The 21,435-nt window shown below is 41.4% G+C and overlaps 1 protein-coding gene across 1 annotated transcript in view; it reads left to right on the top strand.

The window, feature by feature from the left end:
- Positions 1-21,435, top strand: part of Morc1 (MORC family CW-type zinc finger 1) — a 308,590-nt gene that overhangs the window by 159,783 nt on the left and 127,372 nt on the right. The window contains exon 10 of the mRNA XM_041673094.1: positions 15,202-15,327. Coding sequence (XP_041529028.1) covers positions 15,202-15,327 — 126 coding nt within the window. The remainder of the gene's footprint in view (positions 1-15,201; positions 15,328-21,435) is intronic.

The raw sequence follows: 21,435 nt of genomic DNA, 5'->3' as shown, positions 1-21,435 counted from the left end.
TCTCACTCTATAACCTAGACTGGCTTTGAGCACAAGATCATGAACACAAGATCATCCTTTCTCAGTCTCCATAGTTGTCTTAAGGTTTCCATTGTTGTGGTAAAATCATGACTAAAAGCAATTTGGGAAAGGGTTTATTTCAGCTTACATTCCCACACCATAGTCTATTCAAAGACAGTAGAGCAGAAACTCAAGGCAGGGTGGGAACCTGGAGAAAGAAGCTGAAGCAGAGGCCATGGAGAAGTACTGTTTCCTGGCTTGCTCCTCGTGGCCTGCTCTTCTGCCTTCTTATATACCCCCGGAAGACCTATTTAGGGCTAACACTACCCACAATGACCTGTGCCCTACCACATAGATCTTCAGTCAAGAAACTTCCCCACAGGCTTGCTTTCAGGCCTGTTTTATGGAGGCCTTCTTTCAGCTCAGGTTCCCTCCTCTCAGATGACTCTGGTTTGTGTCCAGTTAGGAGAATACTAGCCGTCACATGAGTGAGTGAGTGCTGGGTGCTAGGCATATGCTACCATGCCTACCTTTGCAACTTGAGCCTTGAAATATATCTCTTGGTTTTTAGTATGTGTCAGTTTAGATTATGTCTAGTTTATTATTTTTGCTCCTTAATTTTTTTTTTATTTTGAGATGTCGTTTGGTTACACAAATCTTGTTCCTAGCGTTGCAACTTCTGAGAGCAGTTAGAACCCTTTGCGACATGTCTGGCCAAGTCTAGGTTTTTATGACTTCCGAATGTTTGCTATCTATTGCTTCTGAGTAGTAAGTAATGTATGTTTCAGACTTACACAATTTAAGTGAGCCTTTTATTAATATTTAGTACCACTGCCCAGCAGCAGGTGCTCCTACTGTGTAGCGGTGTTGTCAGACCTTTCCTAATGCCAACTATATATAATCTGTGGGTGATATCTGTGCCTTATTCTTAATAAGAGGTTAATTCATACAGGTTCCACTCTCAAAAAAGATTCACATGCACCCAATTAATCATGCACACCCCGAATCATGTCTAGCTTGCATTATTTCAGCACATCTCCTACTGTCACCTGGTCTCTCAACATCTACCCCTGGTCCTCTAAACCTGTCCCATGCTGCCTAAATAGGCAACAGACCACTCTTGAAACATTTAAAATAAAACAAACCGAAACATCTTCAGGTTTTCTATCATTCTCTGAGAGAAAGCTAGGTTGTTCTGTAGTTGGATGCTGTTGTAATAGGAGCAGCAGTTTCCTGCGGCCCCAGCTCCCGGCCGCCAGCTAGCTGTACCCGAAATAATTACATGGAAACTGTATTCTTTTAAACACTGTTCGACCCATTAGTTCCAGCCTATTATTGGCTAGCTCTTACATATTGATCTAACCCATTTCTAATAATCTGTGTAGCCCACGAGGAGGCTTACCAGGGAAGATCTTAACCTGCGTCTGTCTGGAGCGGGAGAACCATGGCGACTCCCTAACTCAGCTTCTGTCTCCCAGCATTCTGTTCTGTTTTCTCCACCTACCTAAGGGTTGGCCTATCAAATGGGCCTAGGCAGTTTTTTTTTTATTAATAAGAAATCACTCCCACATCAGGATGCAAAATTTGGATGTCTGGATCTATCAGGCTAGCCTAACTCCTAGGCTTTCAAGTCTCACGAATAGTCTTCTGTGCATTGCACCAAGAAAGAAATATATATCCACACTCTGACAACCTGATTTTATGTCTCTGTCTTTCAAAAAACTATTCCTCGACCTAATGGCCTGGCCTGCTAGTAGAGACATTAGGGTTAATTGGATGTCTTGGAGCCATTGGCTGCCTAAGGCTGTGTAATTTGTTCTATGTACAGTGATAGACAGGATTAGAAAAGGGGGCCACCAGATCATTAAATCCAGGTCTGTATGCACAAGTTGAAGAGATGTGAGTTTATGTGTCCATTGGTGGTCCGGGAGAGCTATTGATCTGGCGACAAGTTGTCTGTAGTTCTAACTTCTGAGTTCTTATGTCTAAAACAAGATGACACAGCATCTGGTCTATATGAATGCTGTGGAGGTAAAATACACACAGCACTGATCTGTGGAAAATCCCAGCACCTTTTACTTTCCCGCTTGCATTCCAGTTGCCCCACGGCACTTCTTTCTGGCATTTGCTCTAGTGAAGTTAGTTTCTATGATAGGAAATTAAGCCAGTGTCTGGTACATGCAGGCAACAAATGAATTGGATTTAAGTGAGTAATGGGAGTGCCATTGTCTGCTTAATTCTCTATGGATATGGTAGATGTTGTGGTAGGAAGGCAGGAGCCTTAGTGGTAGCTGCTTTCCCTCCCTGACCATCACTGGGGATCTAGATCAGAATGTGAGAGGAACTTGGCTACCATTGCATTCTCTTCCATTTCAAACTCTGAAAGTCTGGTCACCTCTGAGCCACCCTTTCCTAATGCTTGTTTTGATCACACGATCTATTGCAGCACTCTGTTTTACACATGGATTTTTTGTGCAGATATTGCCTTCAATAACTTAGTATTTTATAGACATTGTAAGTTAAATGTCCCAAATAGGGAGGGCACTGGGTAAAAGAACTGACCCTAAGAGAAGAAGAAAAATCTTGTGGAACTGATTGTCTTTATAAAGCCTGGCCTCATCCTAAGAACCTACTATGGCTGAGGCTGTCAGGCCACTGAAGAACTCCATTCAAACAAAAGAACTTCCAGATTGACGACATAATGCAGGCAAATAGAGTGGTAATGTTGTCCTCTGTCATGTTTGGAAATTAGGTGCAACAAAGTTGCCAACGGTTTTTAAATTGACAATCATTGGGCAGCGTTCCATAATGACTCTTTTTACATCTTAACTAGGCTGGCTGAAACAAATCACAGCACCAGCTCCAGATTGTCTAAATAGGCTGCCCACCACCCTGCAGTGATCTCAAGAGAAACACTGTCGTTACCCCGTGGAGCTTAGGACTTTTCTATGAAACTACCTCTTGCAGTTGACATTTCTCTTAGGTATAATCTACCCTAACATTAAATTTGCTAAGTCTGTTCAAAGTTCAGAATTTGCACTAGCTACAAATATTCATGGAGTTTTTTTGTGTTCATGATAATATAGACTTTGCTCATGTCAAGTATGACAGCTTGTCTGAGATTTTATAGAAACACAATTCCGGCGTGATATATAACTATTTTATACATAACAGAAGGCAGCTCTGAGGTACTGCAAAACGACTTAATTAATTTAGTGTTGTACCTGGAATTTAGAGTCCATGTCCTAGGCATGGACTACATGAGGGATCTTAGTCTATTTTTCATTGCTCTAACAGAATACATAAGGCTGTGTTGCTTATTCAGAATAGGTTCTGGAAAATGGAGATCTAAGATCTTGGGCCCATTTCTGGTAAAGATCCTTTTTCTATTGTGCTCTCTCTTCTGTATCCTGAAACATCAGATGATACCACAGGATGAGAGATTCACAACCAAAAGTGTTTTTATAGCAAATCCACTCTAGAGATAGCCATTAGCCTATTAACTCATTGATATATGAATAAATGAATGGATTTAGGATAACCTAGTTGTTTCTTATAGATACCATGGTGTCATACTTCTTAATGCCACCCAATGAACTTTATGTTTTAATGGAGCCATTGAGATTATAGCACAGGGGTAGCTCAGTTGGCAGCCTGGAAGGGAGTTTGCTGTCTGGTTTCCTATGTGGCTATCTATATCTGTGTTAGCCTTCTCAGCTGATGTTCTACTTCTAAACACCTGTGAGTCCATTCTCCTCTCTCATGGTCCTTTCCCTTATGTATAACCTGCCAGCTAGGTCTACCAGGCAGTGACTTCCAAACTTCATGGAGAGAAGGAATCTGGGGGTAGCCTTAAAGAGCCCGTGTTCTCAAACTCTAGTCCCAGGGGTTCTGAATCAGTATATAAAGGTGAGACCTGGCCGCAGCAGCTCACCTTCAAATTCATGCCCTTCTCTTTTGCTTATTACTCTTGGACAACCATACTCAGCCAACAGAAGTCAAATCGCAGACAGTCTCAAGTCTAAAAGAGAAATTATTTTCAAGAGAAAAATTTTGATGCTAATCTTCTCCCTCACCCCCTGTATTCCCCAGACTCAGCAGCAGGTTCAGTCTTGAAATAATCTTCCCTTTAAACTCCCTTTGTCACATGACTCTATGTGGGGAGGGCAGGAATGGGGAGAGTGGCTCTTTTCAGTTTCTTATCAGACTCAATTAAATAGAAAATGAAAAAAAAGGAAAATACACAGTGTTAGAGATAGGGACTCCCCTGGCAAAGCATGAGGGGACAGACAGAAAGGAAGAACATTTGTGCAGAAATGAGACAAGCAAAGCCCTTGAAGATATATGCAAAGCAGGTCCTTGCAAATGGAGAGCAACAGAGCAGTCCTTTGTCTTCTGAAGACATCCTGACTACCGGGCATTTGTATGTCAGCCCCTCTAGTGTGTGGCTTTATTTTAATAGTATCACCACCAAAGATGAGTTATGAAAAGACCTCGTCACAAAGGGAATGCTCTCCTGCTCATTCTGAATTAAGCAAGAGAAGCCATGAGTGATCATTCGTTCATACAACACACATTTATCTAGTGGATGAGGTCACCAGCCTCATGGACTTCACAGCCTGATGGAGAGACAACTGCACAGGCAGTAACAATTCTAAGTGTCAGTTGATGAGACAGGAGGTACAGAAGGAGGGAAGGACAGAGGTGAGGGTCTTCCCACACTGCAGGTGAGGATGGATTTCAAAGGAAGTGAGATTTCAAGGATGCCTCTGGAGAGGTCTAAAGGAGATAGGTAAGAGTGAGCGGGAATGGAATATCCATGGGCTGGAGATGAGATGGTGTGAGCCAGGTTTGGGAACTGAGAGGAGTTCTAAATGGCTATACAAGCTGGGAAGAGGTGAAGCTACAGGGTTAACTGACCCAGGACATGAAAATATTTGTGTCCTGTATTTAGCCCTGTTTTCTTTATACTGCAGACTTCAAAAATGACTAAATATTACTGTTCTGCTTGTCACAAACAGTATCTGAGGAAAACATGAGACTAGAAAAGAGAAAAGGCTGTCCTGATCCTCAGAAGAGCTGGCTTGTAAGGTTAGCCTATGACTGGCTTCTGGTAACTTAAGTTCCCAGCACTGGTAGAAACCTTTCATTGAACTGATCAAGTGGCCTTGCTATGGCTAGACTGTGCAAGCAACCAGATTGTGCTGGTCAGTTTTAACTGCTACCTTGTGACAAACTGGATTCACCAGGGGAAGTGTCTTAATTCAGAATTATCTTTATCTGGTTGACCTGGATACTTGTCTGGGGAGGACTGTCTTGATTCATAGCTGGTGTAGGAAGACCCAGCTCATTGTGGGTAGTACCATTCCCTAGGCAGAGAGTCCTGAAGAATAAAGAGAGTAAAAAACGAGTGGAGAGGAAGCAGGCAAGCAAAGATTCATGCATTATAGTCTCACTTTGATCTAAATAGTGGATGCAAAACTTTATTTCTGCCATGACTTTCCCGAAATGATAAACTAACCAGGAATTATAAGTAGAAAAACTTCTATTTTCATTAAGTTGCCTTTTGTCGGGATCTTTCTCAGAAATGAAGCTGGGATAATGACTTCTACCAGGAACGCAACTCTGGCACTCTGGAACTTGGACACACCATAGGTCAGAGGTGCTTGTGCCTCTAGATCCCTATAAAGCCGGACCTTGTATGCTGAGTCTTCCAGGCATTTCCCTCAGATGGGACACCATGCATATATGCTGCATTCACATAGCTGGGGACGATGGTGCTGTGTGAACCTTCATGAAAGGGAACTGTTATGCTTGGGACACTGTTCCCAGAAGGCTCATGTATCGAATCATCGGTTTCCAGCACAAAGAAGTATTTTGGGAGGTTGTGGAGGCTCTAGGAAATGAAGCCTCACTGGAGGAAGTAGGTGATTATGAAGGGTTCTTGGAGACCTGTTATGTAGGCCTTGTCCTTTTGAGCTCTCTGCTACCTGATCGGCCATGAAGTAAAAAGCGACACATTCCTGCCACCATGATGCCCTTCCTAGGTGTTTAGGATCACGTGACAATGGAGTGACATCTCAGGAAAGAGGAGCCCAAATAAATCCTTCCTCTTTTAAGTTATTTCTGTTAGCTATCTGATCATAGCAATGAAGAACTGATGCAAATGGGGAAAAAAGTGTAAGAAAGCTGGTAAATGAATCGCTCCAGACCCCCTCACTTTCCTCTCCACACCTATGTGCATCCTCATTACAGCCTGTGATAAATATGTTATGAGTCCTTCCAGCGGGTTGTCTCAGAGACGGGAGGTCTCAATGTCCCCTGACAGGCATGGTGTGGATATTTAACTATATTTATTGAATTAATAAGTATAAATATAAATCTAAATTAAAAATAAATGCAGAATCAGCAGGTAGAAGTATGTTCTAGGAATAGTAACATGTCTGTAATCCCATTCCTAAGGCCCAGGCAAGAAGATTGCAGAACCAAAATCATCCTAAGGACTGGAGTGGTGGTGCATACGTTTAATCCTAACATGCAGGAGGCAGAGGCAAGAGGATCTCTGTGGGACAGAGGACAGCCTGGTTTACAGAGTGAGCCCCAGGACTATGTAGAGACTCTGTCTTTAAAAAAATGAAAATAAAAAGTCACCCTTTGCTGTGGAACAAACCTTTTCTACACCATGAAAATGTATTACTCTCATTGGTAGCTAGACTGGAAGTTTGGAGGAAAAGCCAAACTGAGAATGATGGGAAGAAGGAGGACAGAGTGAGAGAAGCCACCAGCCCACCACTGAGCAAACATGATGTGTAGAAAATGAGGTAATAAGCCATGAGCCATGTGACAAAGCATAAATAGAAATATAGGTTAATTTAAGTGTTAAGAGTTAGCTAGTAACAAGCCTAAGCTACTGGCAAGGCTTTTATAACTCAGAGTCAGTGTTTTGGGACCAGGTGGATGGAAACTCGTGTTTACAATTCTGGGCCCAAACAAACAGAAGTATTACTTTTTGCTTTGTTTATATATAATATTTGTGTGTGTGTGTGTGTGTGTGTGTGTGTGTGTGTGTGGAAAGTGAGGGGTATCTGTGTATACCAGAACTTCTTTAACCACTTCCAATTCTCACCATACTTCTCTAGTTCTCAAATTCTGTTCTACATGATGCTGCTATTTCTGCTCTATGGAGAACTGACCCAAGGACTTTGTGCATGCTTGGCAAACACTCTGTCACTGGTCAAAGTCCGGCATCTTTCTGAATTACTCCTGACTTTAGCCTTCAAATGACAATGATGTGTCCAGTTTGAGGTGTGTAGAAATCAGGAGTTCCCAGCTTCTGGGCAATTGCAAATCACACAGTTCAGAAGGGTTTCAACAGCGGCGGGATACCATGGAATGTTTATAGCATCACAGGAACTACTGTTTTTCTTTTCATGATTAAGTGGAGAGATGCTCAATTGTCTAACCTCTGGGGAGCTCAGTGAAACTGCATTATCATAGTGCAATACAGTAATACACATAGCTTCTCTTGCTACATTAAAATTGCATTAGTGATGATATAGATGCACGGAAATGCTGTAATAAAGAAAGCCATTATTTTGTATGCTAACTCAAAAATAAATTAAAAAGTGCATTGATATTTATGGCATGACCACCACATACTAGGTCCTCTGGCATAATGCATGTCAGAAAATTTGAACAACTGAAAGAAATTCCCTGTCTTTTATTGAACTTCAGATGGTATCCAAAGAAAATTATATCTTACCAGAAAAGCCTTGGGTTACTTAGGGCTCACCTTCAGTTTCCAGAGGTCCTTGGAGTTCTGCCCTTGGACTGAGGACCTGCTGAGCAGAGCCTCCAGATAGACTCATAGCTCCATCTCATCATCTGTGTCTTCGTCTGGACCAGGAGAATGGCTCCCTACTCTCTCTTTAACCTTGGAGTCTTCCCTGCAGTTTAGAAGCACAGAATACCACCTCCAACCCTGGTCGGCTTGCTTTTGTCCTGTGTTTCTTGTCTAATTGGAGAATATGTACAGCTCACCAGTGGACTTTAATATTTAAGGTCTGCTGGCAGGCACAGTGTCCTAGAAGCCGGCCAGCAGCACTACCGCAGGAGTTTTCCTCAGGCCGCTGATGTTGTTTTTATCCCTGCTTTGTTGTCTTTCTGTCCTTTATTTTTCTATTTCTCTTCCCTTACCCATGCTGTTAGAAGTCTCCTCTCAGCTGACCAGGAGTACTTACTTTAATACTTGTACAAGGGGAGTTTTGTTTTTTATGTCCCTTTCATAATTCTGAAAATGAGACTTTTTTTTTCATTGTATTTCTCTGTTTACAACTACTTAGCAGAAATCTCCTTTTGTTCGCATGAGTCTTTTTTTTTTTTTTTTTTATTTTTTAAATTTATTTATTTATTAAGGATTTCTGCCTCGTCCCCACAACCGCTTCCCATTTCCCTCCCCCTCCCCCCGATCAAGTCCCCCTCCCTCATCTGCTCGAAGAGCAATCAGGGTTCCCTGACCTGTGGGAAGCCCAAGGACTGCCCACCTCTATCCAGGTCTCGTACGGTGAGCATTCAAACTGCCTAGGCTCCCACAAAGCCAGTACGTGCAGTAGGATCAAAAACCCACTGCAATTGTTCTTGAATTCTCAGTATTCCTCATTGTCCGCTATGTTCAGCTAGTCCGGATTTATCCCATGCTTTTTCAGACGTAGGCCAGCTGGCCTTGGTGAGATCCCAATAGAACATCCCCATTGTCTTAGTGTGTGGGTGCACCCCTTGTGGTCCTGAGTTCCTTGCTCGTGCTCCGTCTCCTTCTGCTCCTGATTTGGACCTTGAGATTTCTGTCCGGTGCTCCCGTGTGGGTCTCTGTCTCTGTCTCCTTTCATCGCCTGATGAAGGTTAATATTCCTGAGGATGCCTATGTGTTTGTCTTTGGATTCGCCTTATTTAGCTTCTCTAGGAACATGAATTATAAGCTCAATGTCCTTTATTTATGGCTAGAAACCAAATATGAGTGAGTACATCCCATGTTCCTCTTTTTGGGTCTGGCTTACCTCACTCAGGATAGTGTTTTCTATTTCCATCCATTTGTATGCAAAATTCAAGAAGTCCTTGTTTTTTACTGCTGAGTAATACTCTAATATGTATATATTCCATATTTTCTTCATCCATTCTTCCGTTGAAGGGCATCTAGGTTGTTTCCAGGTTCTGGCTATTACAAACAATGCTGCCATGAACATAGTTGAGCATATACTTTTGTTGTATGATAGGGCCTCTCTTGGGTATATTCCCAAGAGTGGTATTGCTGGATCCAGGGGTAGGTTGATCCCGAATTTCCTGAGCAACCGAAACACTGCTTTCCAGAGTGGTTGCACAAGTTTGCATTCCCACCAGCAATGGGTGATTGTACCCCTTTCTCCACAACCTCTCCAGCAAAGGCTATCATTGGTGTTTTTTATTTTAGCCATTCTGACAGGTGTAAGGTGGTATCTTAAAGTTGTCTTGATTTGCATTTCCCTGATCGCTAAGGAAGTTGAGCATGACCTTAAGTGTCTTTTGGCCATTTGAACTTCTTCTGTTGAGAATTCTCTGTTCAGATCAGTGCCCCATTTTATAATTGGGTTGATTAGCCTTTTACGGTCTAGTTTCTTGAGTTCTTTATATATTTTGGAGATCAAACCTTTGTCAGTTGCAGGGTTGGTGAAGATCTTCTCCCAGTCAGTGGGTTGTCTTTTTGTCTTAGTGACAGTGTCCTTTGCTTTACAGAAGCTTCTCAGCCTCAGGAAGTCCCATTTATTCAATGATGCCCTTAGTGTCTGTGCTGCTGGGGTTATACATAGGAAGTGGTCTCCTGTGCCCATTTGCTGTAGAGTACTTCCCACTTTCTCTTCTATCAGGTTCAGTGTGTTCGGACTGATATTGAGGTCTTTAATCCATTTGGATTTGAGTTTTGTGCATGGTGATAGATATGGATCTATTTTCATTCTTCTACAGATTGACATCCAGTTTTGCCAGCACCATTTGTTGAAGATGCTCTCTTTTTTCCATTGTATACTTTTAGCTCCTTTATCGAAGATCAGGTGTTCATAGGTTTGTGGGTTAATGTCAGGGTCTTCTATTCGATTCCATTGGTCGACTTCTCTGTTTTTATGCCAATACCAAGCTGTTTTCAATACTGTAGCTCTGTAATAGAGTTTGAAGTCAGGGATGGTAATGCCTCCAGACAATCCTTTATTGTATAAGATTGTTTTGGCTATCCTGGGTTTTTTGTTTTTCCATATAAAGTTAATTATTGTCTTCTCCAGATCTGTGAAGAATTTTGATGGGATTTTGATGGGGATTGCATTGAATCTATAGATTGCTTTTGGTAGAATTGCCATTTTTACTATGTTGATCCTCCCAATCCAAGAGCAAGGGAGGTCTTTCCATTTTCTGGTGTCTTCTTCAATTTCTTTCTTCAAAGACTTATAGTTCTTGTCAAGTAGATCTTTCACTTCCTTGGTCAGGGTTACCCCAAGGTATTTTATGCTATTTGTGGCTATCGTGAAAGGTGATGCTTCTCTGATTTCCCTCTCTGCTTCCTTATCCTTAGTGTATAGGAACGCAACTGATTTTTTGGAGTTGATCTTGTATCCTGCCACATTACTAAAGCTGTTTATCAGCTGTAGGAGTTCTTTGGTAGAATTTTTGGGGTCGCTTATGTACACTATCATATCATCTGCAAATAATGAAAGCTTGACTTCTTCCTTTCCAATACGAATCCCCTTGATCTCCTTATGTTGTCTTATTGCTATTGCTAGAATTTCAAGCACTATATTGAAGAGGTATGGAGAGAGTGGACATCCTTGTCGTGTTCCTGATTTTAGTGGGATGGCTTTGAGTTTTTCTCCGTTTAATTTAATGTTAGCTGTTGGCTTGCTGTAAATAGCTTTTATTATATTTAGGTAGGACCCTTGTATCCCTATTCTCTCTAAGACCTTTATCATAAAGGGGTGTTGAATTTTGTCGAATGCTTTTTCCGCATCTAGTGAAATGATCATATGGTTTTTTTCTTTCAGTTTATTTATATGGTGGATTACATTGATAGATTTGCGTATGTTGAACCAGCCCTGCATCTCTGGGATGAAGCCTACTTGATCATAATGGATAATTTTTCTTATGTGTTCTTGGATTCGGTTTGCCAGTATTTTATTGAAGATTTTTGCGTCGATGTTCATGAGTGAGATCGGTCTGTAATTCTCTTTCTTGGTTGGGTCTTTTTGTGGTTTTGGTATCAGGGTAACTGTAGCTTCATAAAAGGAATTTGGCAATGACTCTTCTGATTCTATATTGTGAAATACATTAAGGAGTATAGGTATTAGTTCTTCTTGGAAGTTCTGGTAGAATTCTGCATTGAAACCATCTGGTCCTGGGCTTTTTTTCGAAGGGAGATTTTTGATAACCATTTCTAATTCTTCGCGAGAAACCGGTCTATTTAGATCATTCACCTGGTCTTGGTTTAGCTTTGGTATATGATACTTATTTAAAAAAATGTCCATTTCTTTTGTATTTTCCAGTTTTGTGGCATACAGGCTTTTGTAGTAAGATCTAATGATTCTCTGAATTTCCTCTGTGTCTGTGGTTATGTCCCCCTTTTCATTTCTGATCTTATTTATTTGCGTGTTCTCTCTCTGTCGTTTAATTAGTTTGGATAGGGGTTTGTCGATCTTGTTGATTTTCTCCAAGAACCAGCTTTTTGTTTCATTGATTCTTTGGACTGTTTTCTGTGTTTCTATTTTGTTGATTTCAGCCCTCAGTTTTATTATTTCCAGTCTTCTACTTCTCCTGGGCGCGTCTGCTTCTTTTTTTTCTAGAGCTTTCAGGTGTGTTTTTAAGTCCCCAATGTATGCATTCTCCGTTTTCTTTAAGTGGGCACTTAGTGCTATGAACTTTCCTCTTAGCACTGCTTTCATTGTGTCCCATAGGTTTGAGTATGTTGTCCCTTTATTTTCATTAAATTCAAGGAAGACTTTAATTTCTTTCTTGATTTCTTCCTTGACCCAGGTGTGGTTCAGTAGTTGACTGTTCAGTTTCCATGAGTTTGTCGGTTTTTTGGGGGCAGCGTGGTTGTTGCCTTCTAACTTTAATCCGTGATGATCTGATAAGACACAGGTGGACACTGATATTTTTTTATATCTGTGGAGGTTTCCTTTGTTACCAAGTATGTGATCAATTTTTGAGAAGGTTCCATGAGCTGCAGAGAAGAAGGTATATTCTTTCCTATTTGGGTGGAATGTTCTATAGATGTCTGTTAAGTCCATTTGCTTCATTACCTCCAATAATTCTCTTAATTCTCTATTAGGTTTCTGTCTGATTGACCTGTCCCTTGGAGAGAGAGGTGTGTTGAAGTCTCCTACTACTAGTGTGTGTGGTTTGATGTCTGCCTTGAGTTCTAGTAATATTTCTTTTACATAAGTAGGTGCTTTTATATTGGGGGCGTATATATTCAGGATTGAGACGTCCTCCTGATGAATTGTTCCTGTTATGAGTATAAAGTGACCGTCTCGGTCTCTTCTGATTGATTTTAGTTTGAAGTCAGTTTTGTTAGAAATTAGTATGGCCACACCTGCTTTTTTCTTAGGACCATTTGCTTGAAAGACCTTTTCCCAACCCTTTACTCTGAGTAGGTGCCTGTCTTTGTGGTTGAGATGTGTTTCTTGCAAACAGCAGAATGTTGGATCCTGTTTTCGTATCCAATCTTTTAGCCTGTGCCTTTTTATAGGTGAATTGAGCCCATTAATATTAAGTGATATTAATGACCAGTGGTTGTTTACTCCGGTTATTCTTATTGCTTTTGGTAGTAGAGATTGTGTGTCTCCCTTCTTTGAGATGTGCTCGTGAAGGGTCATTAGATGCCTGGGTTATTATAGGCAGTGTTGGCAGTGTTGGATTCCTTGGGTTGCGATTTTCCTTCTATTACTTTCTGTAGGGCTGGATTTGTGGCTACGTATTGTTTAAATTTGTTCTTATCCTGGAATGTCTTGTTTTCTCCATTGATAATGAACGATAGCTTGGCTGGGTATAGTAGTTTGGGTTTGCATCCATGGTCTCTTAGCTTCTGCAGAACCTCTATCCAGGACCTTCTGGCTTTCATAGTTTCCATCGAGAAGTCAGGTGTAAGTCTGATCGGTTTACCTTTATAAGTTACTTGCCCTTTTTCTTTTGCAGCTCTTAATATTCTTTCTTTAACCTGTATATTTTGTGTTTTGATTATTATATGGCGAGGAGATGTTTTTCTTTGATCCAGTCTGTTTGGTGTTCTGTATGCTTCTTGAATATTTAAATGAATATCTTTCTTTAAGTTGGGAAAGTTTTCTTCCATAATTTTGTTGAAAATATTTTCTGGGCCTTTGAGGTGTGACTCTTCTCCTTCTTCTATTCCTATTATTCTTAGGTTTGGTTTTTTTATTGTGTCCCATAGTTCCTGAATGTTTTGTGTTGAGAATTTGTTGGCTTTGCTGTTTTCTTTGATCTGTTCGTTTATTTTCTCTATGGTGTCCTCAGCATCTGAGAGTCTTTCTTCTAGCTCTTGTATTCTATTGATTATGCTTGTTTCTGTAGACTCTGCTTGTTGGCCTAGATTTTCCATATCCAGCTGGTCCTCAGTTTGTATTTTCTTCTTTGCCTTCATTTCAGTTTTCAATTCTTGAACTGTTTCCATTACCTGCTTGATGGTTTTTTCTTGGTTTCCCAGGGTATCATGTACATATTTACTCATTTCTTCAAACTTTTTGTTATACTTCTCATCCATTTCTATAAGGGCATTTTTTACATGTTGTTTAAGGGACTCTATTATCTTCATAAAGTCGATTTTTTCCACTTCTTCTGTGTTAGGTTGTTCAAATACTTCTGTTGTAAGATCATTGGGTTCTGATGTTTTCATGTTGTTTTTCGGATTATTGGGTGAATTCTTGCCTTGGCGCCTGCCCATTTCCTCCTATTGATCCTATCCAATGGGTCCTTTAAAAACCGGATCAGGTTTCCCTGCTGGCCAAGGGCTCCGCTTACAAAATGCCCTCACTCTCTTTCGTGGTTCCTGCTGCAGGCCAAGAACCCTCTCACCCCTCCGAAGGATCTTCAGGACAGGACCAGGCTCCCCTTGTGCCAGTGACCTGGCCCACCAAAAGCCTACCTCTTTGATTCAATTGTAGTAGGGCGAACTGCTCTCCTTATTGCACGCCTGTCCCTGCCGCTTGGGTCTGCAGCTGCGCTGGTCCCCGAAAGCCTCTTCCTGTCTGGCCGCCGCGCCGCTCCGCCGCGTCTGGCCGCCGCGCCGCTCCGCCGCCGCGTCTGGCCGCCGCGCCGCTCCGCCGCCGCGTCTGGCCGCCGCGCCGCTCCGCCGCCGCGTCTGGCCGCCGCGCCGCTCCGCCGCCGCGTCTGGCCGCCGCGCCGCTCCGCCGCCGCGTCTGGCCGCCGCGCCGCTCCGCCGCCGCGTCTGGCCGCCGCGCTGCTCCGCCTCTGCGCGTCTCTGTTCGCATGAGTCTTATGTTTGAGCAGGAATATTACATTTGCTTGACTTTGTTCTTCTGGGTCACTGGCAGGGCCAGTTAATGTAAAGTATATTTTCCATCTTAGAATTGATTAGTTGCCAACAAATTTTAGTTCTAAACAAAGCATGTTATCTATGTTTGCCCTCTGTTTAGAGACTTAATGCAGTGTTTTAAGATTTGGTTCTGTTGGCAGCATCATTAGTTCTAGAACAAAGTTTCTGAGAACATACAGGTTATATGAATGAGAATGAACCCATAGACTCATGTGTTTGAATATGCTGTGCCCAGTTGGTAGAGCTGTTTGAAAAGAAGAAGGAGGTGTGGCCTTTTTGGAGGAGCTGTGTCATTGGGACTGTGAACTTTGAGGTTTCAAAAGCCCAGGCATTTCCCAGTTAGCTCTCTCTCTCTCTGTTTTCTGTTTGTGGTATTGAGATGTAAGATCTTATCTGCTACTCCAGCCAACCCGTCTGCTGCTTGGTGCCATGCTGCCCTGCTATAGTGGGCCCTTATCCCTCTGTAACCTCTTCCTTATGTAAGTTGCCTTGGTCATAGTGTTTTTATCACAACAGAAGAATAACCAAGACAGAGCTTAGTAGGAGAACATTTGATTATTTTTCCTTTTTGGAGAGAAGTGTCCCTTCTACTCTGTGACCTTTGGCATTCTCTATTTCAGACTTCCAGAGAGACGGTCTTTCCGGGCCTACACAGCTGTTCTGTATTTTGATCCTCGAATGAGAATATTTATTCAAGCCAAAAGAGTTCAGACAAAGCACTTATGTTACTCCCTCTACAAACCCAGGTAACATGCTTCTTTTTTATTATTTTCTTGGGGATTTTACATGTACAATTGATAGAACTCCTCACATTCTCAAGAGGAAGACAGCGACTGGTGGTAGGTATTTCACAGTGCTCTCAGGAAAGACTAAACACTGCAGGGAAGCACACTAAGTTTGATAAGGACCCTTAATAGGAATTACTTTTTCACTCTAGGGTGTTAGTTGTGATGGTTTCCATGCCGAGAACACAGTTGGATGTGTTTTCTGTTTGCATAGCATATTTGAACGATTAGGCTTCATGCAGTATCGTTACATATAATAATGTTCTTCAGGATGAGCTTATATGATAGTGTTACCATAGGATTTTTACCACTTAATGGTGACACAAGTGTCATGATGTTGCCTGTACACTATGGCTGATGACACAGTCTCCAGACTATAACACAGTATCTCTATCATTTATGCATGGTATTCATATAGAATGAGCAGATATAAAATACCTGGTCCATTTATCACATATATATGTACATATATATATATATATATATATATAGTCTTATTTTTGTTATTTTTATTTTATTATTTTATGTGCATGGGTATTTTTGCCCTCATGTATGTCTATGTACTACTTGCCCGCAGGATCCACTGAGGTCATAAGAGGGCCTTGGATCAATGGAACTAAAGTTGGAGTACTAGGAATTGAACCAGAGATGCTTAGTTATTTCTCCAGCTCCTTATTTGATATACTTTAATGTAAAAGTTAACTTGACTTTTCATGATATAGAATCAGTCTTGCTCAACTCTTCATGCAGTAACATTGGTCTTTTCTTTTGCTGTGTTTTCTGGGTGTTCATTAATTCGTACAAGAGATTAGCATAATCGTGGGTCAGACTGGGGTGGTAACAAAGAGGAATAATTCTCACTTAAGGAGCTTGCCATCCACTGGGAGAAACAGTGCTTGTATACTGGGTAAATATATACATTTTTAACTATTTTATTTTCTGCAGTGCTTCTTTGGGGTTTTGTTTGGTTGAAATCATCATCGGTGTTAGAGATCTGCACAAAGCGCAAATCTTCTGACTCTGTTTTTTTTTTTTTTAAATCAGTCCAAATTTGTTGCTCCTTCACCTACATCACATTAACTTTTGATAAAAGACCTTCACCATCTATTATGTTGTCATGGTGTCTTGAAAAGTCAGCGTCTAGCCTGGGGCTTTCAAATTCCTCGTAGAGATGTAATTTAAAAAGTACAGACCACTTTGATTCTGTGCCCTCATTAAACAGCAATGGATTTCTCACGAGCTTTAATTTTGATATCTGTTTATACTGAAGATCATCTTTTAAAAGTAAAGTGTGCACAGAGTGAGACCGTGTCAGGCTGTTCATTCCCTAGTAAATATCAGACATGTTTCCTTTCCATCAGTCTCATTCTTGTGGGAGGTACCAAGGGTCTCCTGGATCAATCAGCTACTCTTTTCAAATTATTCCTTTTAGTGAGTTTGGTTAAGAAAAATGTTCAAACCATTTGAAAGTGGATTTGTTTCCATTTTCTGAGTAATTTGAGTAAGCAAACTTTTATAATCTGAATTACTTTTGTTGACCAATTGTGGTTCTTATGTATATGTTTGCACTCACCTTCTGAAGTGACAGTCACACATTCTTATGTGCTGGTGTCACAAGCCTCTTTCCTTCAACATAATCTCGCCAGTATTTTCACCAGATCTGATTGTAGATTGGTGTGGGAGAATTGTCTGTATTCTGTCAATTATGTTTTAAATAAACGCTGATTGGCCAGACAGGAAGTATAGGCAGGAAAACCAGACAGGAACTAAAAATGATGCAATGAGAACAGGAAAATTCTGGGAAGGTGGAAGTTGATTCCTCCCACTCCTGCCCAGACTCCAAAGAAGCAAGATGTGAGCTGCCTTGCTGAGAAAGGTACTGAACCATGTGGCTAACATAGATAAGAACAATGGGTTAATATAAGCTAGAAGAGCTAATAAGAAGCCAGAGCTAATGGGCCAACCAGTTTTATAACATATAGAGATCTCTGTGTGATTTTTTTTGGGGATTGCCAGCTGTGGGAACTGGGCAGGGCAGAAACCCCAACAAACCTGGCCCTGCTCATGTTACAGTAGATGGTTGTGAGCCACCATATGATTGCTGGGAATTGACTTCAGGACCTTCTGGAAGAATAACCACTACTCTTAACCACTGAACCATCTCGCCAGCTCATGTGAATGCTTCTCAAATTCATAGTTGACCCTGCTCTAGTGGAGACAGATCATAGAAGCAGTGCCAGAAACAAGGTGTGAAGAGATGAAGTTCAGGGAGCAAATATGAGGTAAATAACTGATAGACCAGCCTTTAGATTTTTAAAACTGTATGTAAACATAAAACTGATAGTGATTTACATGAACAAGTGATTAGGTACTGTAATTGCCCCAGAGTGTTGGTTTTATTTCATAGGATGATATGGTTGCTAAATGAGGTTATGGAACTTAGCTGTAGAACATGACAGTCATAGCTCCAGTCAACCATGACTGTAGAAAGACATCCAGAATCAGATCCTTTTAGTGTGACACATGCCACTCCATTACATCTCTTTCATGGAAAATAGCTCTCTGGACAAGACCATTGGTAGGCCTGAGGATGGAGGGGAGAACATGCTGCTGGATGCAAACATGGAAGGCTGCCATGCAGTTGATACAATTCTGGGAGACAGACCTGGGATGCCTGAGCAGAAGACAGAGCTAGTCGAACATGATGCCATTGGGCTGTTTCCACAGTGAAGGGATGCATATCTGACCTTTCCCCATTACTGCTTTTTACGAAGATATTCGAAGAATCAAGTCAAGGGAGCCCTTACAGCTGCCTTGCCTTCACCTCACCCTTGAGGGGCAGGCAGATAGGTAGAGGTTAGACAACTCTAGCCACTGAGCTAAGAGGCCTGGCCCAGGGCCTATACTCATTCTGTGGCCTCAGATGAAGGACTAAGAAACGAAGAGCTAGGGAAGTCCATTCCTTCTCCAGTGGATGCTTTACTCCATCTCTTTTCCTCTGAGGTTTCATTAGCAGGGAGTGGAGGGATGCGTAAAGAAGTACCAGCATGCTGGAGGCTTCCATTTCTGCAGCGGAGATTTGAGCACTTATTTTTGTGTTTATGAGATCGATCAGTTTTGCTACTTTAATATTTTAGAGATGCACACACAGAGTGTGTTTAAATTGTCTCAAACAATTCGAAAGTTGAAGTTGTAGACCAGCATGCAGATCGTCTGGGATTATTTCACTCAATTTTCAGCCTATTATTGTAAATTGAGCAGTAATGCAGAGTTGACACCTCTAGTGCCACCTTTAGTTCATACAAAAAAAATGCTTGAATAGCTTAATTCACATTCTTTGAAAAATTGCTTCATTGTTTAAACAATATCCCCTTAATTTCATTTTTATTCTAAAATTTAATTTAACCTAAAATGAATGATTCAAACCTGATAAAGTATATGATTAGAACATGATTTTTAAAAACAAATGATAATTTCAGGATATGGTCACCAATAATTGTATGCCTCCAAACTTAGGTTTGCTGTTCACTGAGTGTAGTAGAGACTAATTTGCACTACACCGAGGTTATAATTTGAATGAGCTATATAAGTGTAAAAGAAAATCAAAGGAACAGACTGATTAGAACTTCACCTTAGATTTTAGAGGTGTTTCTTCTCAGTGGCCAATCTTAGCTTCTCTCAAAGTGGACATGGAAGTTAGCAACGAGAGCTACAAAGTTAGATCTTAGAATAAATGCCAACTGAACCATTGCAGTGGAAGCGTACGGGATGGCATTTGTTTTTGCTGTTGCTGTGTCTTTTGTTTTGGTTGTGCTAGAGCAAGATCCCAGGTCTTTGGTTGTTCTAAGTAAGCATTCTCTTACTGAGTCACACAGCCAGTCTGTCTTGAGTTTCTGTCGCTAAGAAAACACACCATGACCAAAAGCAAGTTGGGGAGGACAGGGATTGTTTCATTTAGAAATCCAGGTAACCATCCATCACTGGGTGAAGTCAGGACAGGAACTCAAGCAGGGTAGGAACCTGGAGGCAGGAACTGATGCAGAAGCCATGGAGAGGTGCTGTTACTGCTAGCTCTTCATGACTTGCTCAGCCTGCTTTCTTGCAGTACCCAGGATTACTAACCCAAGGTTGGCACCGTGGAACCACTCACCATGGGTTGAGCAGCCACTAATTGAGCAAATGCCTACAGGCCAACTTGCCCAATCTTCAGGAGACATTTTCTTCCTGAAGATTCCCCCCTCAGATGACTACCTTGTGTCAAGGTGACAATAAAGCTAGCAAGCACACCATCCGAGCATTTAGTTACTTTTAAAATATTTGCTTTTTCCTGTTAGTCACGCATCAAATTTTACAAGTTTTTCCACATTATGAAAAGGAAAGCAATCTTCTCTAAAACACACACTAGAGAGTTTAGACTATAAAAACACATACTGTGAACATATACAATGTTTATATATATAAACATAAACAAAGATGATTGCTTTAAGTTCTTTTAGATGTGTTAAAATTTCACTTCCTGTAACGGCCCTGAGCTACCATTGATAGCATGATAGCTTTTATACCTTTGCGGTTATTCAGCTGCTGCAAATGTGGCTGACTCAACTTTCCACTCCTATAAGGGGTACAGACTGACCTGGACCAAGGCAGAAAGACTCCAGGAAGGCCAGTTCAGCATTTGATCATGAAGCTGCTGCGTCCTGTGTCTGGACTGCATCTGTTTCGATAATGGAAGATAATCATCAATAAACTGTAAACAGACTTCAGCTTCCAGCCATTTAATTGTGTTATGACCTGTTTGTATCAGCAATCACCTGAAGAATTTGCATTATTTCTTACATTGTTTAAAGTTCGTGTATAGGACTGGAGAGTCTGCTCAGTGGGACATAGCTGCCGTTCCAGAGGACCGGACTTCAGCTCCTACCTACCACCCTTGGTGGGAGGCTCACAACAAGTTAACTAACTTCCAGAAATCTGATATCCTCTTTGGGTCTCTGCAGGCACCCACAGACATGCGACATATACAGGGGCACATACCAGTAAATAAAAATAAAAACAAATCTTAAAAAAAAAAACTTTTAAAAGTCAGAATCTATAAAAGCCTTTCTAGATGAGACCATAATTTATTGAGTGTTGCCAACAGGTTGTTAGCCTCCTTCTGTAGGAAGCATGTTAGTAAGTACATATTCTTTTTTTCCCTTTAATTTAAAAACTCTCAAAAATGGTGACATAGATGTGAGGCTGTCTTGGAAGAAGCCAGTGGCTCTCAGTCTGGTCCGTGGGCTATAGGTTGACCACCTGGTACACACTTGGGACAATGCACACTTAGTGCAATGCACGCTTAAGGCAAAGACAAACAATGATTGTCCTTGCTGGCTTACCCTTCAGATGGGCATGTCCTCCAAGAACACATTCCCAGATCCACTCAGAAGGACCCTTTACCAGCTCCCTGGGCAGCTCATAGTGCAGTCATGCTGACACTTACAATTAGTTGTCACACGCCTTTGTAAGCGAGATGTTGAGTGACTGGTGAGCTCCCGAGTCAATGGCAGTACAAAGCAAAAGCATGGAGTGAGACCTGTAGTGCTCCGGGCTTTCTCAAGCCTCACTATGTTAGACTGTTTCCTTCTATGATGATTCAAACCAAAATATAAGAGTCAGGTTCCAAGGATTCTCTCTAAATGCCTGTAACTTTAGCCACATCAAGGTGACCTATTACACAAAGTTTTTCTTCTTGAGTTTTTTTTATTAGCATGTGTTATTTGTAATGCAATGGATTTCATTATGACATCTTCATACATGAACGTGATTTATTCCAATCTTTATTGCTTTCTCTTGCCCTCTGTTAATCCCCTTTCTCCTCCCAAGCAATTCGCCTTACCTTTGTGTCTGTGTACGTGCATGTGTGCATACGTGTGTGCATGCGTCTGTGTGTGAGTGAATTTCATTAGGGTTGTTTACAGGACCATGGGTGAGAACTTGTTTGTCCCATTGATGAAAACAGATTTTTTTGTTCTAGTTTTCTCCGCTATTGCCATGATAAACAGCGTGACCGTGGGGAAGAAAGGGTTT

The sequence above is a fragment of the Microtus oregoni genome, unplaced genomic scaffold, assembly GCF_018167655.1.
Source record: "Microtus oregoni isolate MIOR12 unplaced genomic scaffold, Mior012 000023F_ref0000262, whole genome shotgun sequence".
Lineage (NCBI taxonomy): Eukaryota > Metazoa > Chordata > Mammalia > Rodentia > Cricetidae > Microtus > Microtus oregoni.
Note: the sequence above shows the minus strand (reverse complement) of the source record. Positions and strands in the feature narration are given on the sequence as shown.